General features: G+C 40.4%; 2 protein-coding genes across 2 annotated transcripts; one reads left to right on the top strand and one right to left on the bottom strand.

Annotated features, from left to right (window-relative positions):
- The first annotated feature begins 4,972 nt into the window (after positions 1–4,972).
- On the top strand, positions 4,973–7,644 carry LOC119511629 (upstream-binding protein 1-like). Its single transcript, XM_037806135.1, has 2 exons — positions 4,973–5,071; positions 5,657–7,644. The coding sequence occupies exon 2, from the start codon at positions 5,719–5,721 to the stop codon at positions 6,184–6,186; it is 468 nt and encodes a 155-aa protein (XP_037662063.1). The 5' UTR covers positions 4,973–5,071; positions 5,657–5,718; the 3' UTR covers positions 6,187–7,644.
- Positions 5,161–5,679, bottom strand: LOC119511437 (translation initiation factor IF-2-like; the record flags this gene model as incomplete). The annotated part of the gene is made up of 1 exon (XM_037805799.1): positions 5,161–5,679. A coding segment is annotated over one exon (519 nt), but the record flags the coding sequence as incomplete, so codon positions are not given.
- Positions 7,645–16,548: the final 8,904 nt, after the last annotated feature.

Raw genomic sequence — 16,548 nt, 5'->3', positions numbered from 1 at the left:
CTCTTCCAAATTTATACCCTCCTTCCATAGGGGCTGAGGGGCAACTCACGTCAGATGAACAGTGGAAGGGGGTGGCATACAAAGACCTGGCCCTCTTTTCTTTATGCAACAACTCAGCTGCTATGCTTCTCCTTGGAATCAGTTGAGGTCATAATTGGAAATACATCACCATTTAACTTAAACATCTCTTTTGTCCTGGGTTCTGCTTGCTTCAGTTCTTCTTCAGTCTGATTACCAAGGGCACATCACATTACAGTAAACTTCCTGCACACTAATCTCTATTTCAAAGCTATGCCTCAGGGAGCTGGAAGGTGGAGAGTGGAAGGGACAGGTGAAAAAGGGACTTCCATTTAACACATATTTCTATTTTATGTGAATTTTGTTTAATGAACATGTGTTGCCTTTTTAATGTCTGTCTCCCCTACTGTGCTGCAAATTCAGTCATAACTTTTGTTTGATGCACACTTTATTGTCCCAGGGTCTACTGCTCAGTACATGATAGGCACTCAATAAACATTTGTTGAAGAATGAGTGAATGAATGAATGAATGAAAGCCAATACTGAATCTGGGTCTACTGAGACCTGCTCTGAATTCTTTCTTTTATATCATGCTGCAGAGAACAAAGTATTGGCTCTAACTCATTCTGCAGGAAAGGAAAGGGGGGGGGTCCCTATCCAGAAAGTCCAATTTCTCCCCAACTGTGAGGACACTCCTTGTAGAAGCTGTGCCACCTGCACACACAGAGCCTGATTGTCTCATCATGTCCTGCCACCATAGCAGTCATATTTGCAGAGAAAGCACAAAGCTCTGAGTTCCTGGTTGGGAACCATGGTGAAGAGTTTCTAAACAGAGCTGGGCTGCCACAAGCTGGAGCCTCCAGGGTCAGCCTAGAGGCCTTGGTGCACTGACTGGCCACCTCCAGCTGCTGGTGGTAAGTCTGCCCTGTCTCTGTGGGATTCAGGGTTAGCTCTCTGTGGGGTCTCATTTGTCTGGGACCACTTGCCCTGCCCCTTGGGAGCCTGGCCACTGCCTCTTGAACCTGAATGGGAATCCCTTTTCTTCCTTGCTCTGACCTGAAGGGAATCCAAACCTCTGCCCTCCTGCCTTGTTGCACATTCTCACCCCACACTGTGGACTCCACCTCCAGTGAGTTATAGTTAATCACTTTCTCTCTGGTTCCCTGGACCCTGATCTACCAAGAATTGTTGAGTTGCCCACCTGCCTCTCTCACAGACATTCATCCATCAGACCTGTCTGCCACTTAATTGTTGCTCACAGCCTTCCTGTTTTTCCTTGTGTTTCTAGGACTCTTGCTTTTTGAAATATGTTCATATTAATTTTTGCTGAGCCATGCATGATATACCCAAAAATAATACAAGTAAACATTCAAGCCAAAAGCTCTCATAATTGGCAAAAAAAAAAGAGAAGAGATATAGAAAAGATGGATTATTAGGAAAAAATCCCATGATGCAAATGTATATGGGAGGAAAAAATAAAACAGACAAGCAAGCAACAATAGATCTAGAGAAAATGAAGAATCAGCCACCTATAAGAAATGGAGACAGACCTTTGGGCTCTGTGTTGGGCATAGTGATAGGCTTAAAACACAGCAAAGCCCTGGTGGCAGAACTCATTGAGTTATTCCATTAAATCAGAAGTGCACTTGAGATCAGTAAGAGCAGAACAGTTGTTGCTTCAGTGGCACAGCACATGGAACCAAAGGTAAAAATGCTAATCTGAGAGAGATTCTATAGTCTCAGTCAAGGATTTTTCCATGACTAAGTGTAAGGCAAAACCCTCAAGTAGCTAACTACAGATGAAATCTTCTTTGCTTCATAAATTAAATTCATTCATGCAATGTTAGGAAACTTAGTGACATATATGTAGACATTTTAGGGTAATTGTTATTATAAGACAGGCTAGTGTCTTTTATTACAGCAAGGAGATGTTTTTACCAATCCAGGCAATGTTATGCATTTTATAATTCTAGAACTTGTTCATGGTCTAAAAATCATTGTAAGGTCATTCCTGAGACAGCTAACGTACAATGAATGGCCTCCCTCCAGAATGGGAAGACAGAAGTTTAGCTGTGGTTGCTACTTTAATCTGATTTAATATTTGTATGAGTCATTAATATGAGGAACTAGTCTGGTTGCCACTAAAATCAATATTCTCCAGCTTATGCTCTTCTCTTTTTCTCTCATTTTTGTTTTTTAGTTACTAAAGTAATGCATGATTGTAAAATAGTCAAGCAGAAAAGATGTATGCAGAGTAAAAATGAAATTCTCTTTTCAACACATACACTGAAGCCAATTGATTCCCTTCCCTTTCAAGAAATAACCAACATGAACTGGTATGGATTCCACAGATAACTATTTCCTTAACATATACATCAACATACATACAGAGATTACACATAGCACTGTTGGATTATTTTAAACTTGTAAATAGAGTTACACTATATAATTTTGTCCTCAACTAGCTCTTTCACTTAAGAATATATATGTCTTGGAGATCTTTTCATGCCAATATGTATAGATAGACCTAATTCTTTTAAACTATTGCATAATATCCACTCTATAAATTCACATAGTTTATTATACTTTTCTCCCATTGCTGGATTTGATTGTCTCCATTTCTTATGATAAGAAACGTGTCAGTTCCAACCTTCTTTAAGTCACAGCACTGGGAAATGTAATGGCTGGGGCTTTCTCCACTGAGCCAAAAAAGAAACAGATAGTCCCCTTCACACCTAGTCCAAGGTGACCCTCTGGCTCTCCAAGGAGCAGCCTTCCCCAAGTTACAGACTGAGTATGTGGTTTTTATCAGAAGGTGAAAGAGAGTGCTGTAATCATTACATCAAGATAGCAAAGGATACTTGAATGGTGCCTGGTCCCTCATGAGTGAGAAATGGGACTCCAACTCTTCAGAAAACTGGCCTCACTTCTGGACCATGAATGGCACAAAGCATGATCTGCACTCAGATATTAATATCACCTATATGGACTACTATCTTCATCAGCCTCAAGTGACAGCAATCTTCATTATTTCTTACTTTCTGATTTTCTTCCTGTGCATGGTGGGAAATGCAGCAGTTTGTTTTATTGTCATAAGGAAAAAAGAAATGCACACAGTCACCAATCTCTTCATCTTGAACCTGGCAATAAGTGATTTACTTGTTGGCATATTCTGTATGCCTATTACACTACTGGACAGTATTATAGCAGGTATCTTGACTTGTTTGCAGTGTACAGATGATAAAAGAAAATGTCCCACCTTACCACAGGCTATAATGGAGTCATTCATTCATCATACATTTATTCAACAAATATTTAATGGAGTCCAAAGCACTCTTCCAAGTACCTCTCCTTATGGGATCCATGTTCTAGTGGAGAGACAGACAATAAGTAAATAAACAAATATATAATTAGTCAGAGTCATAAGAATTATGGAGAAAAATTAAACAAGGTGACAGAGATGGAGAATAAAAGCATTTTCTTTTATGGAATGTTCACTTAAGACCATCAGAAATTGAAATCTAGTATTTCTTCTTACCCCAGCCTTTGAATTTGCTTAGTACAGTTCAGTGAAGATATAATATGGTATAAATTTTATTAAACATAATGTGTACTATCATGTTCAAGGAACTGGTAAGCCTGGTCTCAGTTGATGCATGTCTTTGATGTAATAAAAATACCAATTTAGGACCTCCTGTGGTTAGCTATGGAGGTTTTCCAACAGTTTTTGAGGCAAGATGGAGCAGCTGTTCCAATGATATCTCAGAAAGTGGTAGTTTCATCAGTAGCAATTTACGTGTGCAAAATAAGCAATTTCACATCATTAGCAGCATATTGAAAATAACTAAAGCAGCATAATGAGCCATAGCATGTATTCCTTTCATAATATTCAAAATCAGCTTATGAAAAATAGGAAAAGAAGTTTATTATTGGAATTTGCCTGTTTCTTTCCATTCTCTAGAGTAGGAGCCAGGACAAGTTCAGGGTACCTATCCTATTAGCCATGTACTGAATAAATTCTGTTTTGTTTTTTTTTTTTTAAAAAGAAACACGTCAAATGTACATACACATTCACATGTGTGTATGTGTGAGTGTATATATAATCTATATATATGCATATATATAATCTTTATGCAGATGTGTGAGCATTTATGTAAGATAAATTCTGTAAAGAGGAGCTAATTGAGCTAAACTGTATGTGCAATTTAAACTTTGAAAGATACTGTCACACTGACCTCCAAAAGTGCTATGCTAGTTTTTGCTGCCACCAATGGTGCCCTTTTCCCCACACCTTCACCACCATTGCATATTATCCATAATTTTCATTTTGGCTAATCTGAGAGGCAGAAAATTATGTGTCATTGGTGATTTCACTTGCATTTCTCTGGTTGGGAGTGAGGTGGATCCAGCCTTATCTTTAGGTATTTTGCATAATGACTCTTCAGTCTAAACCAAATACAGTGAGAACTGGGCCTAACACAAAAGAAATAGAGGTCCCAGAAGGAAGCACAGAACTTCATACAACAGGAGCTCTTCACAATGGAAAGGAGTCCAAGGTCACCTTCTTTAATGAGGCAGTGCTAATGTTTACAGAAAGCAAGACAAACAGAAAGAGCTCTGTTTAGCTTGTCACATACTGTGTAGAAAACAGATAAATAGCAAAAGAACCCCCCCCCCCCTCAAGAAAAACCTTTACCCACAGGCATATTGAAAGGAGAAAGAAGAAAACCCCCTTCCCTGTAGAGGAACAGGGGTAAGAATCACATTGGACATCTTATCAGAAACCATACAAACGAGAGTGGAGTGACATTTTTAAAATGTTGAAAGGAAAAAGGAAAGCCATCAACCTGGAATTCTTTATCCAGTTAAGTTATCCTACAAAATGACTGAAAAATACTTTTTTCAGAAGAATAAAATTATGGGAAATTTTTCACCAGTACATCACCCTTGCCAGGGCTGCCAAAAGAAGTTCTTCATGTAGAAAGAAAATGACAGGGGTCAGACACGCAGATCTACATAAGAAAGGAAGATCATCAGAGAGGAAGAAACGAAGGTAAAATAAAATATTTTTTAATCTTTTTTTATTCTTTCTTGATCAAGTAATAACAGTTTGTCTAAATAATGGTGACAATATATTGGGGATTATACGGTATGGATAAGTGGAATTAGTCCCTGCAAGGTTGAAAGGCACGGGAGGGAGGGAGCCCGGCCGCAGCTGCAGCTGGTCCCGGCGGCGGAGCGGCGGCGGCGGGTTGGCCTGGGCAGCGGGCGCGGGGGCCTGGGCGGGCCGGCGGCTGGGAACGGAGGCTGGGGGCGGGCGGCGGGCGGCCTCGGCCCCTCGCGGCGGTCAGGGAGGGCTGTGCTCCCGCTCCGGGGCAGCCCCGGGGAGGATGCAGCCTGGGCCCCCGGGGCGGGGTGGGCGGCGGCAGCTGCAGCGGTAGCCACTCCCCCGGGGCGCCTGCGGTGGGAGGCGGCGGCGGGAGCTCCTCCGCGGCTCCTGCGGGAACCAGGCCCTGCCGGCGGCCGCGTCGCTCCCGCTGCAGCTGCTCGCGGGGCTCTCCAGGCCCTGCCCGCGGGGTCCCGGCTACTCACGCTCTGGTCCCGCCTGTGGCACCACTGGTGACCATTCTCCGTGCAGCCCCGGAGGCTGCACACGGGCCCCCCCCCAGGACACGCCCGCGGAGCTCAGGCCCTTTGGCCATGGACGTGGAGACCACGCTGCGTGCCCGGCCGTGGCGAGGTGGGAAGATGGCCTGGGTGCCCGAGATGGACGAGGTGATCGAGTCCGGGCTGGTGCACATCTTCGCCGCCAGCCTCTCGGATATTGTGCAGGATCTGGGCGCCGGTGCCGACAGCATGAGCGATGTGTTGGCATTGCCCATTTTCAAACGGGAAGATTCCAGCCTTCCACTGGATGGTGAAACTGAACATCCACCCACTCAGCAGGTGATGTGTGCTGCAACATCACCAGCAATAAAGCTGCATGATGAAACACTCACTTCAACCAAGGTCAGTCTTAGGAAATTTGGATGCTGGATAATCAGAAAGTGGTACAGTTCCCAGAAGCAGACTTTGCTGTCTTTTTACACTGTATGCTGTTTGGAAATGAATGTAAAGACTTACTGTGGGCACTTTCCTTTCTGTGCCAGTCTGGCTTTTACTGCCTGAATTTCATGCTGACTTGGGGCAAAATATCATTCAGTTGTTTCAGGGGAATATGACCATATTTTAAGTCATAGCTGAGAATTCTTAAATTTTATTATTTTAATGTAAATATGCGTCTCATAATGTGGCCAAAGCATGTCTTTTTAAAAGAAAAGGCATATAATAGGTTTTCTATATTATAACATGTAGTAAAACTGTTTGTATATTTAATTATTTGTGAATTTATTTCCACCCTTGTAATATATAATGTTGAAGGGAATAAAAAGTCAAAAGCCATTCATTATTATAAGTTATTGGCATAAGAAGTGCTAAAAACTCTCTCTTATCTCAAGGAATGGAGTAAATTTAAGGCAACATTACTAGCATGATTAATTGCTTCCCTGTTAGCTTTTAATCATAATTTCTTTAAAGTAACCTAAAACTTTAAACATTTAATTTGATAGCAAAAATTTCAGAAAAGTGGCTTTATCTTGCTAATTATGCTAAAGTATTAGTTTGACTACAGTGTTCACAGCATTTATTTGGAGAAGAAATGGACTTTTTGAAGCACTGAACCTTCCTAAATCATCCCATTAAGTAGTCAGGTTTTACCTTTGACAGTATTACTTTTTATTCCCTCATGTCTCATAACAAAATCTTTTAATGTCAAAAAACTGTATTTCTCTTATAGATTTTCATAAAATGTTATTAAATTCCTAAATATGCCAACAGCTTTTAGTAGGTTGAAATATCTCAGAGGAGAAATTGCCTATTTTCACCCCAAGTTTTGAGAAGGATGCTGTTTGATTATTGGTGCATCGTCACGATAAGAGTATTGCTAAAATAAAGCACTAATTTGAAAATTTTAAAAAAATTTAATGAGGTTTAGTAAATTAAACAGTTATGCATCAGCCACTTCGGTGTCATTAATTACATTTGCAATGTTGTGTTACTATCACCACCATTCAATTCCAAAACTTTCTCCTTACCTGAAAAAGAAACTATGTATCTATTAACAATTAAGCCAATTCCCTTCTCCCCTAGCTCATATTAATACTCTCTAATAACCTTTCTGTCTCTTTGAATTTTCTTGTTCTAGATAGTTCATATAATAATCATACACTATTTTTCTTTTTAAAATCAGGCTTATTTCCTCAATGTAATATTTTTAAGTTTCATCCATGTAGCAGTGTGTAACAGTAATGCTGTCACATGTTCCAATATCCCCCAACTCTTCCAACTTCATCAGTACTATGCCTTTATCTTTCCCCAAAGTTAACTTCATGGGAAGTTGTGCCCAGAGGGACAAATATTAAGAAACAGTTAACTTTGTCAGAAATTATGTGCATACACTGTCTTGGCTCCATGCCTTTGTCCATTCCCACTATAAAACTCTGCCTTCCCCTCTGGTCAGTGTGAACCATAATAGCAAAGAATTGCTACTTCTTCTCCCACTGCTGAGGAGGATTGTGCCATGTAAACCACCAGTAAACGCTCAATCTTACTCACCAGGCTGGACTTGCTGAGTCATTCTTTGGTCTGTTGTACCCGTCACGGTTTGGGGGAAGGCTGTCTTTTTACACAGCCCCTTGCCTTACTGGATACAATTGGCTTAGTCACCAGCATATGAAAGAACAAAGCATGAGCTGGGGTGGGGAATCTGGGGGAAATCCCGGGGTGGCCTGCTTCCTCAATGTGGGGAGCGGTTGCCCAGCTTCTTGACTGCTGTGGACTGACATGTGAGCATGGGAATGCCCAAAAATGCCTGAGGGAATACAGCATGTGTTACACAAACAAAAGATTATGAAATTCAGTAAAGATGCAGATGCAATGCTGCTGCAGTTGGCTGGCTGTTATGTGCAGTAGGGTTCCCTATAGCAAACTGTCTCAAGAAAGAAAGAAAAATGCAAAGTTAAAGGCAGAGTTATAGTTAAAAAGAGATATGTGAACTTCCACCCCTGCTTCAGTAACAGGGCTCTCAGAACACCTAGAGATGATGATATGGAAGTGCTGGCCTGTTGGTTTTTAAAAGTATAATGTCACAAGAAGACCTGACCAAAGTTTAGAGCTATCTTAGGTTAGAAGGATTGGGATCCAAAAACCTGGAATCCCTGGGAGGATGAAGATAGCCACACTGATACAGAAGTGATAGAGGAGGAGGCTCCCTGCCTCCAAATTGACCTCTTATAAAAAGGGAAGCTAAATCCCTCAAGCTGGGCTATTCAGAGGTGCACCTGTGAATTGAACTGTGTTTGTGAAGGAGTACCCTCCTGGGGAACTTACTGAATTGGGATAAAGCTTCCAGCAGTACTCCATGGAACGTTTAGCAACTTTGATGGTGCATCTGTGGGAGAGTGGGGCTGACAGTATTAGCTTAAATGCTTGAGAGGCAATATATGACCAAAGGTTTACAGTTCCTGACCATATTATGTTTACAGAATAAATTTAGAAAAAGATCAATAATTCAGGGCCTAGGGAATTGTATAGTGCTTGAGTCCCCAAGTAGCTCAAGAGATATATGTAGTGGGGGAAGCTATGATTGGCCTTTGTGTCTAGACATGAACAGAGAGTAAGAAGATAATAATGGAATCAAAACCCAGGGAACAGAGTCAAGAACAAGGCAAAGAAAAAAATAATTTCTACAAAGAGTCCCATTAGAGTGATCCATAAACAAATGTGGGCCAACCTCTTGAGAGCAGGCACTGCCCATGCAGAAATAGATGGGAAACCCAGTGTTGGTTTAGCTGGTCTCTGGAAAATCTTAAAACCTGAACAAAAATTTACTAAACCTGATACCTCTGGAGGAGATTTAACTGTGATGCCTACAGCTCCAAGGGCAGACGGCTCTCTGGTATACACACCCCTGGAGCCTCTGCTCTGATAAGAAAGCCAAGGTTGCCCACATGATAGAGCTCTACAAGGTGACCAGTGGCCAAGTGTGGAGCTCACCATATGTTTGGCATGCTGAAATAGCAAGAAAAAGGCATTAGTAGATATAGGGGCTGAATATATTTTAATATATTAAATCCTGAAAAAACTTCAAGGACACTGTGTTACTGTTGATTTCTGCTATATGGATAAAATTAACATGTTTAACTCTTGTAATTGGCAATTACCCCCTAAAGGAATATATAGCACATATATACCCCAAATGTGAAAATATTTTAGAGATTGATGTTCTAATGGGTCATACTCTGCACAATACTATAAGTGAGTTTCACCTGTGAATATGAGTAGTAAAAGTGGTCTTGTGGGGATGGGCTAAATGGAAACCATACAGTATGCCAAGTCCATGTAAAATTGTACAGACAAAACAATACTGACTGCCACATGGGCATCAAAAAATAACTGATAAAATTAAAGAACTGGCAAAAATGCAAATTCTATGATCACTGCAGAGCCCATTCAACATCCCTGCCTGGCTAGTAAAACCCAATGAAACTCAGAAAATGACTATAGATTATCAAGAACTAAATAAAGTTTTTCCCCATATACACACTGCTGTACCCAACATAGCTGAACTACTTGATCAAGTGATCACTAAGTTGGGGACCACTCACACTGTAATAGACCTGGAAAATGCTTTCTTTAGCTTTCCCATAGATCCTCAATCCTAAAATCAATTTGTCTTTATGTGGGAAGGCCAAAAATGGACATTTACCTTCCTCCCACAAGGATATTTACACAATCCTATCTGCCATGGAAAGGGTGCACAGGATTTATCAACTCTAGATTGTACATCTGCTGTTACATTGTTACATTACATAGATGATAGTTAACCTCTAGTTCTTTTAAAGATTTAGAAATACCATAAGAGTTGTTTGCAACAGGTAAACTGATGGAGGATGGGAAGTCAACCCAGCAAAAATACAAGTTCCTGGGGATGGTTGTAAAGTTCTTGGGCATCATCTTGTTGGGTAAGACCCAAAATATTCCAGACAGAGTCATAGAGAAAATTCTATGACAACCTGTCTATACCACTGTTAAAAAATTACAAGTTCCTATAGTACTTTTAAATCACTGGAGAATATGTATACTACACTTAGCCCAAGTTCTTTGACCATTATATGCACTTAGTAAAAGAGGGAAAACATGGGACTGGGGGAAGTAATTTTTGGAAGCTTTTGATCCAGCAAAGCTCTTGTTCTCCAAAGCCAAAGCTTTATGTTCCCCTCTACCCCAACACACATACATACTTGAAGCAACCTGGAGTGATGAAGGCATGGGTTGGGGTTGGGGTTTACAGCAAAAGCAGCCTACTGGTATGATGCCTGTGGGGTTTTGTTCACAACTCTGGAGGGGGGCAGAAGTCAAATACACAATAAGAGAGTAACAGTTATTTGCAGTATATAAAGCCTTTCAACAAGTTGAGGCAATTACAGGAGCCCAAACTGTAAATGTAAAAACTGTTAATCCAATTACAGGATGGAGAGAAGTTTTACTGACTAAACCTCAGTCTGGAATATCCCAATTATAAATTTTACAAAAATGGCATGCATACTTACAGCAGACATGAATTTTATCAGCTAGTCCTCTCAGCCAAGCCCTACAACAGTTTTTTGGCCCTACTTTCTTTGAAGAACCAGATAACCTGCCTCTGGTGGGTCCCCTGCTTCAGGTTTACCCACAGTATATAAAGGCCAACACCCCATACCTGATGATGCCTGGTATACTGATGGGTCACATGAAGGCAGTACTCAAAGCTCATAACTGTGGCTATCAGATGAAACAGATAGTATCTGCTTAGACTCTAGTTTAAGGCAAAGTAGTCCAGTGGGCTGAACTGTGAGCAGCATGGATGGTAATAACAGGAGACTGTTGGCCTCTTGCGATATACACATATAGCTGGGCAGTCAACCAGAGGCTCATGGTATGGATAAATCAATGGCATAAAGATACGTGGCAAATTGTGTACTGTCCACTCTGGGGAACTACTATGTGGCAAGAAATTTACTCATGCCTTTCAGCATCTGAAGCAGTTCTGTTTACCATGTACAGTACAGTCTGCCAGAAAGCCTCCCCCCACCCCAGGTAACTAAGAAGCAGACACTTTGGCCTGCTTACATCTCATTTTCCTCACATCTGCTGAAGAAGCCACCAAATGGCTGCATAGGAAAGTGGACATAGGGGGATAGCCATGGGGGGTGTATCACAAAGTCTTTAGAAGTCACTATGAAATATTCTTGCTACATGCTGTACAAAATTATGATACTTGTTTCACCTTCAACCATGCTCTATACCTTATAGTGGTGGGCATGTGCATAAGCTAATATGCCCTTAAAAGATTGGCAAATAGACTATCTAGGTCATTTACCTGTTCATGCTGCAAACATTCTGCCTTAACTTGTGTAGACACTAACACTGGCCTTTGCAAGCTTTCCCAGTGCAGCATGCTACCCAAAATATACCATCAAAGGTTTAAAATGGCTCAGTAGAGAATAAAAATATATATGCAGACCACCCCCCTCCATCTGGAGCCAGGGGGAAATGCAGAAGTGTTGGGCTTCCTCACCTGGATTGTTGCTGATGTTCTCACAAACATTGAGGATTGACTGTTTGGTGTGCCAAGCCCTCTATCTTGGGGCTTCCTCTTATGAAACCCATTACTGTAAAGGAGAGAGTAAACCTGCATATATTTGTGCCTAAGAGCCCCCCCCCCCCATGAGTACCTCTTCATTGCTCAGATGTGGCCCTCTCTCTCTAGCTACCAACTTGGTAGGTGAACTCACTGCCCTCCCCGCTACATGAGGTCTGACTCCCAGGGGTATAAATCTCTCTGACAACACAGGTTATAACTCCCAAGGATGAATCTAGACCCAAAATCATGGGATTGAGAGCACCTTCTTGACCCAAAGGGGGATGTGAAATGAAATGATATAAAGTTTCAGTGGCTGAGAGATTTCAAATGGAGTTGAGAAGTCACTCTGGTGGACATTCTCATGCACTGTATAGATAAACCCTTTTAGATTTTAATGCATTGTAATAGCTAGAAGTAAATATCTGAAACCATCAAACTGCAACTCAGTAGCCTTGACTGTTGAAGACAACTGTATAGTTATGTAGCTTACAAGGGATGACAGTGTGATTGTGAAAGCCTTGTGGATCATACTCCCTTTATCCAGTGTATGGATGGATGAGTAGAAAAATTGGGGCAAAAAAACTAAATAAAATATAGGGCAGGGGGATGACTTGGATGTTCTTTATTCATTTTTATTTTTATTCTTAGTTTTATTTTTGCTGGTACAAGAAAAATGTACAAGGAATAGGTTGGGTGATGGATGCACAACTATATGATGATACTGTGAACAATGATTGTACACTTTGGATGATTGTATAGCATGTGAATATATCTCAATAAAATTGAATTAAAAAAAAAAACAAACAAAAAGAGAATGTATAGCCAGAAACACATGCTGATGCATATGAGAACTTAATATCAAATCAAGTATTCTTCACAAACCAGTGGAACAGGATGAATGATTCAATAAATGGAGTTGGGAAAACTGGACACCTGGAAAAATCACATAGCCTCACCTCATAGCATTACACAAGGGGGCAAAGAAAAAGTGTGGATGAATATTTGTTTCTTGATGGGAACAGGTTTTCTAATCACAATGGAGAAACCACAAGGAAAGAGAAAGAGATTGACCTATGTACAAATCTGAAGCTTCTGAAAGTCAAAAATCAACATATGTACACCTAATGCCTATGTGGGCTTGTACATATGTGTATGTTTAACTTTTTCCATAGTCAAAAATGCAGGTTTTAAAAATCAACATAAATTTAAAAGGGAGTAAAACATTTACCACAAGAAAAAAATAGTCTGATAAAATAAGACCCGAGTTTCTTCCTTCTATGTTTGAACAATTAGGTTGAATTCACAAACATTCCATTTGCAATACACTTGGTCATATCTAGTCTTAGGAAGAAAAGAATCCCCAATTAAGAGATTTATTTAGTTTAAAATGCTTTGGAGAAAGTTCTTGGGGATAGAATATGCAGTTTGGGGCATTTTGTTCCATTTCGATATTGACATTAGTGTATATTTTGTGGCAGAGAATAGCTAATTCTTTGGATCTGCTCACAAACTTTGCTGCCCATGAAAGCACAAGAAACAAAGAACAAATAATTTTTTTGCTAACTCCATATCTTCAGTGCTCAATTGGCAGCATACAAGGTAGGTTACAATCAAACCGCAGTGGGGAAATGGAGGTAGAGACACAGTTTATGGGTAAGCTCACTTTTAATCACAATGCATTTCCTTTTATTTTTTGTTTCAACATTGAGTGTTTCTGCAAAAATATAATCTACTATCTACTACTATAAAATTTGATACTTCTAGGTATTTCAGTCAGCAGTCAGCATGATCATACAATATATGTATTTTTGTGTCTGGCTTATTTTACTGAAAATGACATCTTCAAATAGGTATAGGAGGAAAGAGATTCATTGCTCAACATCTGCCAATTTCGGTTTGAGGTCATGAAATAGTTGGAACAATGGAGAGTGATGATAGGAGCAAGATATTATAAACGTAATTAACATTACTAACTCTAGACTTGAATGTGGTTAAAAAGGGAAATTTTCAGTAACACATGTTACCAAAATAAAAATATTTTAAAAATGCAAAATTGTCAAAAGAGACATTCTTTAAAAATTGACAATTTTATAGCAACACTTCCCACAGTGTAATTCAGGGCCCCCCTGAGGAGCTGGGGGAGGATGCAGAGGTGTTGGACTTCCTCACCTGGATATCTGCTGATGTTCTCCAAACACTGGGGACTGATGGCTTCACATGCTAAGCTCTCTGTCTTGGGGCTTGCCCCTATGAAGCTTGTTACTGCAAAGGAGAGGCTAAACCTGCTTTTAATTGTGCCTAAAAGTCTCCCCAAATGCCTCTTTGTTGGTCAGATATGGCCCTCTCTCTCTAACTAAGCCACCTTTGCAGGTGATATCACTGCCCTTCTACCTATGTGGGACCTGACTCCTAGGGGTGTAAATCTCCCTTGCAATGCAGGATATGACTCCCAGGGATGAATCTGGACCTAGCATCATGGGATTGAGAACATCTTCATGACCAAAAGGGGATGCAAAAGGAAACAAAGTTTCAGTGGCTGAGAGATTTCAAATGGAGTTGAGAGGTCACTCTGGTGGACATTCTTATGCACTATAAAGATAACACTTCTTAGGTTTTAATGTATTGGAATAGCCAGAAATAAATATCTGAAACTACCAAACTCCAACCTGGTAGCCTTGACTCTTGAAGATGATTGTATAAAAATATAGATTACAAGGGATGATGGTGTGATTGTGAAAACCTTGTGGATCACACTCCCTTTATCCAGTGTATAGATGGATGAATAGATAAATGGGGAGAAAAACTACATGAAAAATAGGGTAGGATGGGGGGGATGATTTGGGTGTTCTTTTTTATTTTTATCTTTTATTCTTATTCTGATTCTTTCTGGTATAAGGAAAATGTTCAAAAATAGATTGAGGTAATGAATGCACAACTATATGATTATACTGTGAACAGTTGATTGTGCACCATGTATGATTGTATGGTATGTGACTATATCTCAATAAAACAGAATAAAAATAATTGACCATTTTAGTACCTACTCAGGCCAAGAGTCATGAATTATCCACAATATGTTTTTGTATATGTTCTAGAACAATGTCTTAGATAATTGATTTATGCATGAGAATAATGAATTATGATGGGAGAGCATGTGACTGGTCACTCTCAATCTATTCATCTACCTGATACTCATGCTGGTAATTTTCCAAGTTAGTACTTCAATGTTGTTTACTTTGCAACACTGGAACCTCTGATTAAGGTGAAAAAATCCTGGCTTTCCTGGGATGTGGGCATTTACTAGCTAAACTGGGAGCATCCAAAAGAAACTGATTGATGCAAGTTGGCTTACCCAGCAGGGAATGGATTTTGTGCAGATATTGTGTTGACTGCATGTTGCTGGGGAGGTCATTCTTTTTGCTGTCCTAGGGGGCTTATACTTTATTTCATACATTGTTTCCTCACTGCTGCACAATTGACAGATAATTCTTTGTTGTGTGGGACTGCCTCGTGCATTTTAGGATGATTAACAGAATCTATTGCTCCTACCCAATAGATGCAAGTAAATCACCTCTCCCCAACTTTTGGCAACCAGAAGTGTCTCCAGGCATTGCCAATTCACTGCAGGTAGATTGAGAACAACTGATTTAGAGAAACAAGTTGTAAGCACATGGAAAATTAACACACAAAGGACACGTTAATTAGCATAGAATGAAGGGATTTCACAGTAGACAGGAAGTTTGTTTAAGGTAGGGCTGCTAAACAATGCATTCTCTGAAGAGGTCATCCTTGAGGGTGGACTTGAATAGGGAGAAGAGAAGGGAATGACATAAAAGGATAAGTTGATCCAACATCCAATGATTAATGGATCAGTAGGCACATAGGTAATGAAATTAATATAATTAATTGTTAACAATTTTAGAATCTGTGATGTGGATATTTAGGTGCTCACCAGTAAATCTCTTCAATGTTTCTGTGTGTTTGAAATATTTTATAATAAAATGTGTGAATTTATTAAATAAAATTAAAATAAGGGAAACTACCAGTGAAACAAAGCCAAGTGAGAGTCTCTGCCACCAAGGACTCTGTAATCTAATTTCATAGGGAGACAAAAATAAGTACACAAATATTAAATAAACACTTTGATTGCAAGATAAAAGTATTTTAGGACAAGGGATGTGTGAGGTTTGGGCCCTAGGCCCCTCCCCCATCTCTCTGTTTTGCAAACCCAGGCTGCAAATCAGACCACGCCATATGTGGTCCCTCTTCCCCATTTCATGCCACTGCCTCCCTGCCTCCATTCAAGCCCATCACTGCACACCCTTCCATTCCCCCACTGTGACCCACCAGGTTGTTCCCTCTCTCCCCCATCTCTCCTGTTTGAGTCCAAAAACAGGCATTGCCAAAGTTACAAGATAAACCATGTGTAATCCCCTATTGGGCAAAAGTCATATACCCTACATGTTCAAGACACTGTGTAACCTCCTAACTGACAAAAGTCCCTATAAAAGGAAATCCCTCCACCCGACTGTGTGCTTTCCCCTCTGGGCAGCCTTTCTGCTGGTGGGGCTTCCCTGAGGCTTCTCTCAAATAAAACTTTTCTTTGTTACCTGCCCTTTTGGCTTCATTGCCCATCTTTTGAACCAAACTACTTTCTATTTGTTGCCAAAACCCAGGGAAGACTAGGTAAAGTGCCTTGCCATTGCCATTTAAACAACACCAACTAATTATCCAGCCTGGGAGTAATTTGCATATGCCCTGAATTTCTCTTCCCCTGCTGCACTGAAAATCCTAACAGAGAAATTCAC

The sequence above is a fragment of the Choloepus didactylus genome, chromosome 16 (genome assembly GCF_015220235.1).
Source record: "Choloepus didactylus isolate mChoDid1 chromosome 16, mChoDid1.pri, whole genome shotgun sequence".
Taxonomy (NCBI): domain Eukaryota; kingdom Metazoa; phylum Chordata; class Mammalia; order Pilosa; family Megalonychidae; genus Choloepus; species Choloepus didactylus.
This window is presented reverse-complemented; position numbering and strand designations above follow the sequence as displayed.

Coding starts and splice junctions, on each gene's coding strand:
- LOC119511629 (XM_037806135.1), top strand. CDS start 5,719: ATGGACGTGGAGACCACGCTGCGTGCCCGGCCGTGGCGAGGTGGGAAG.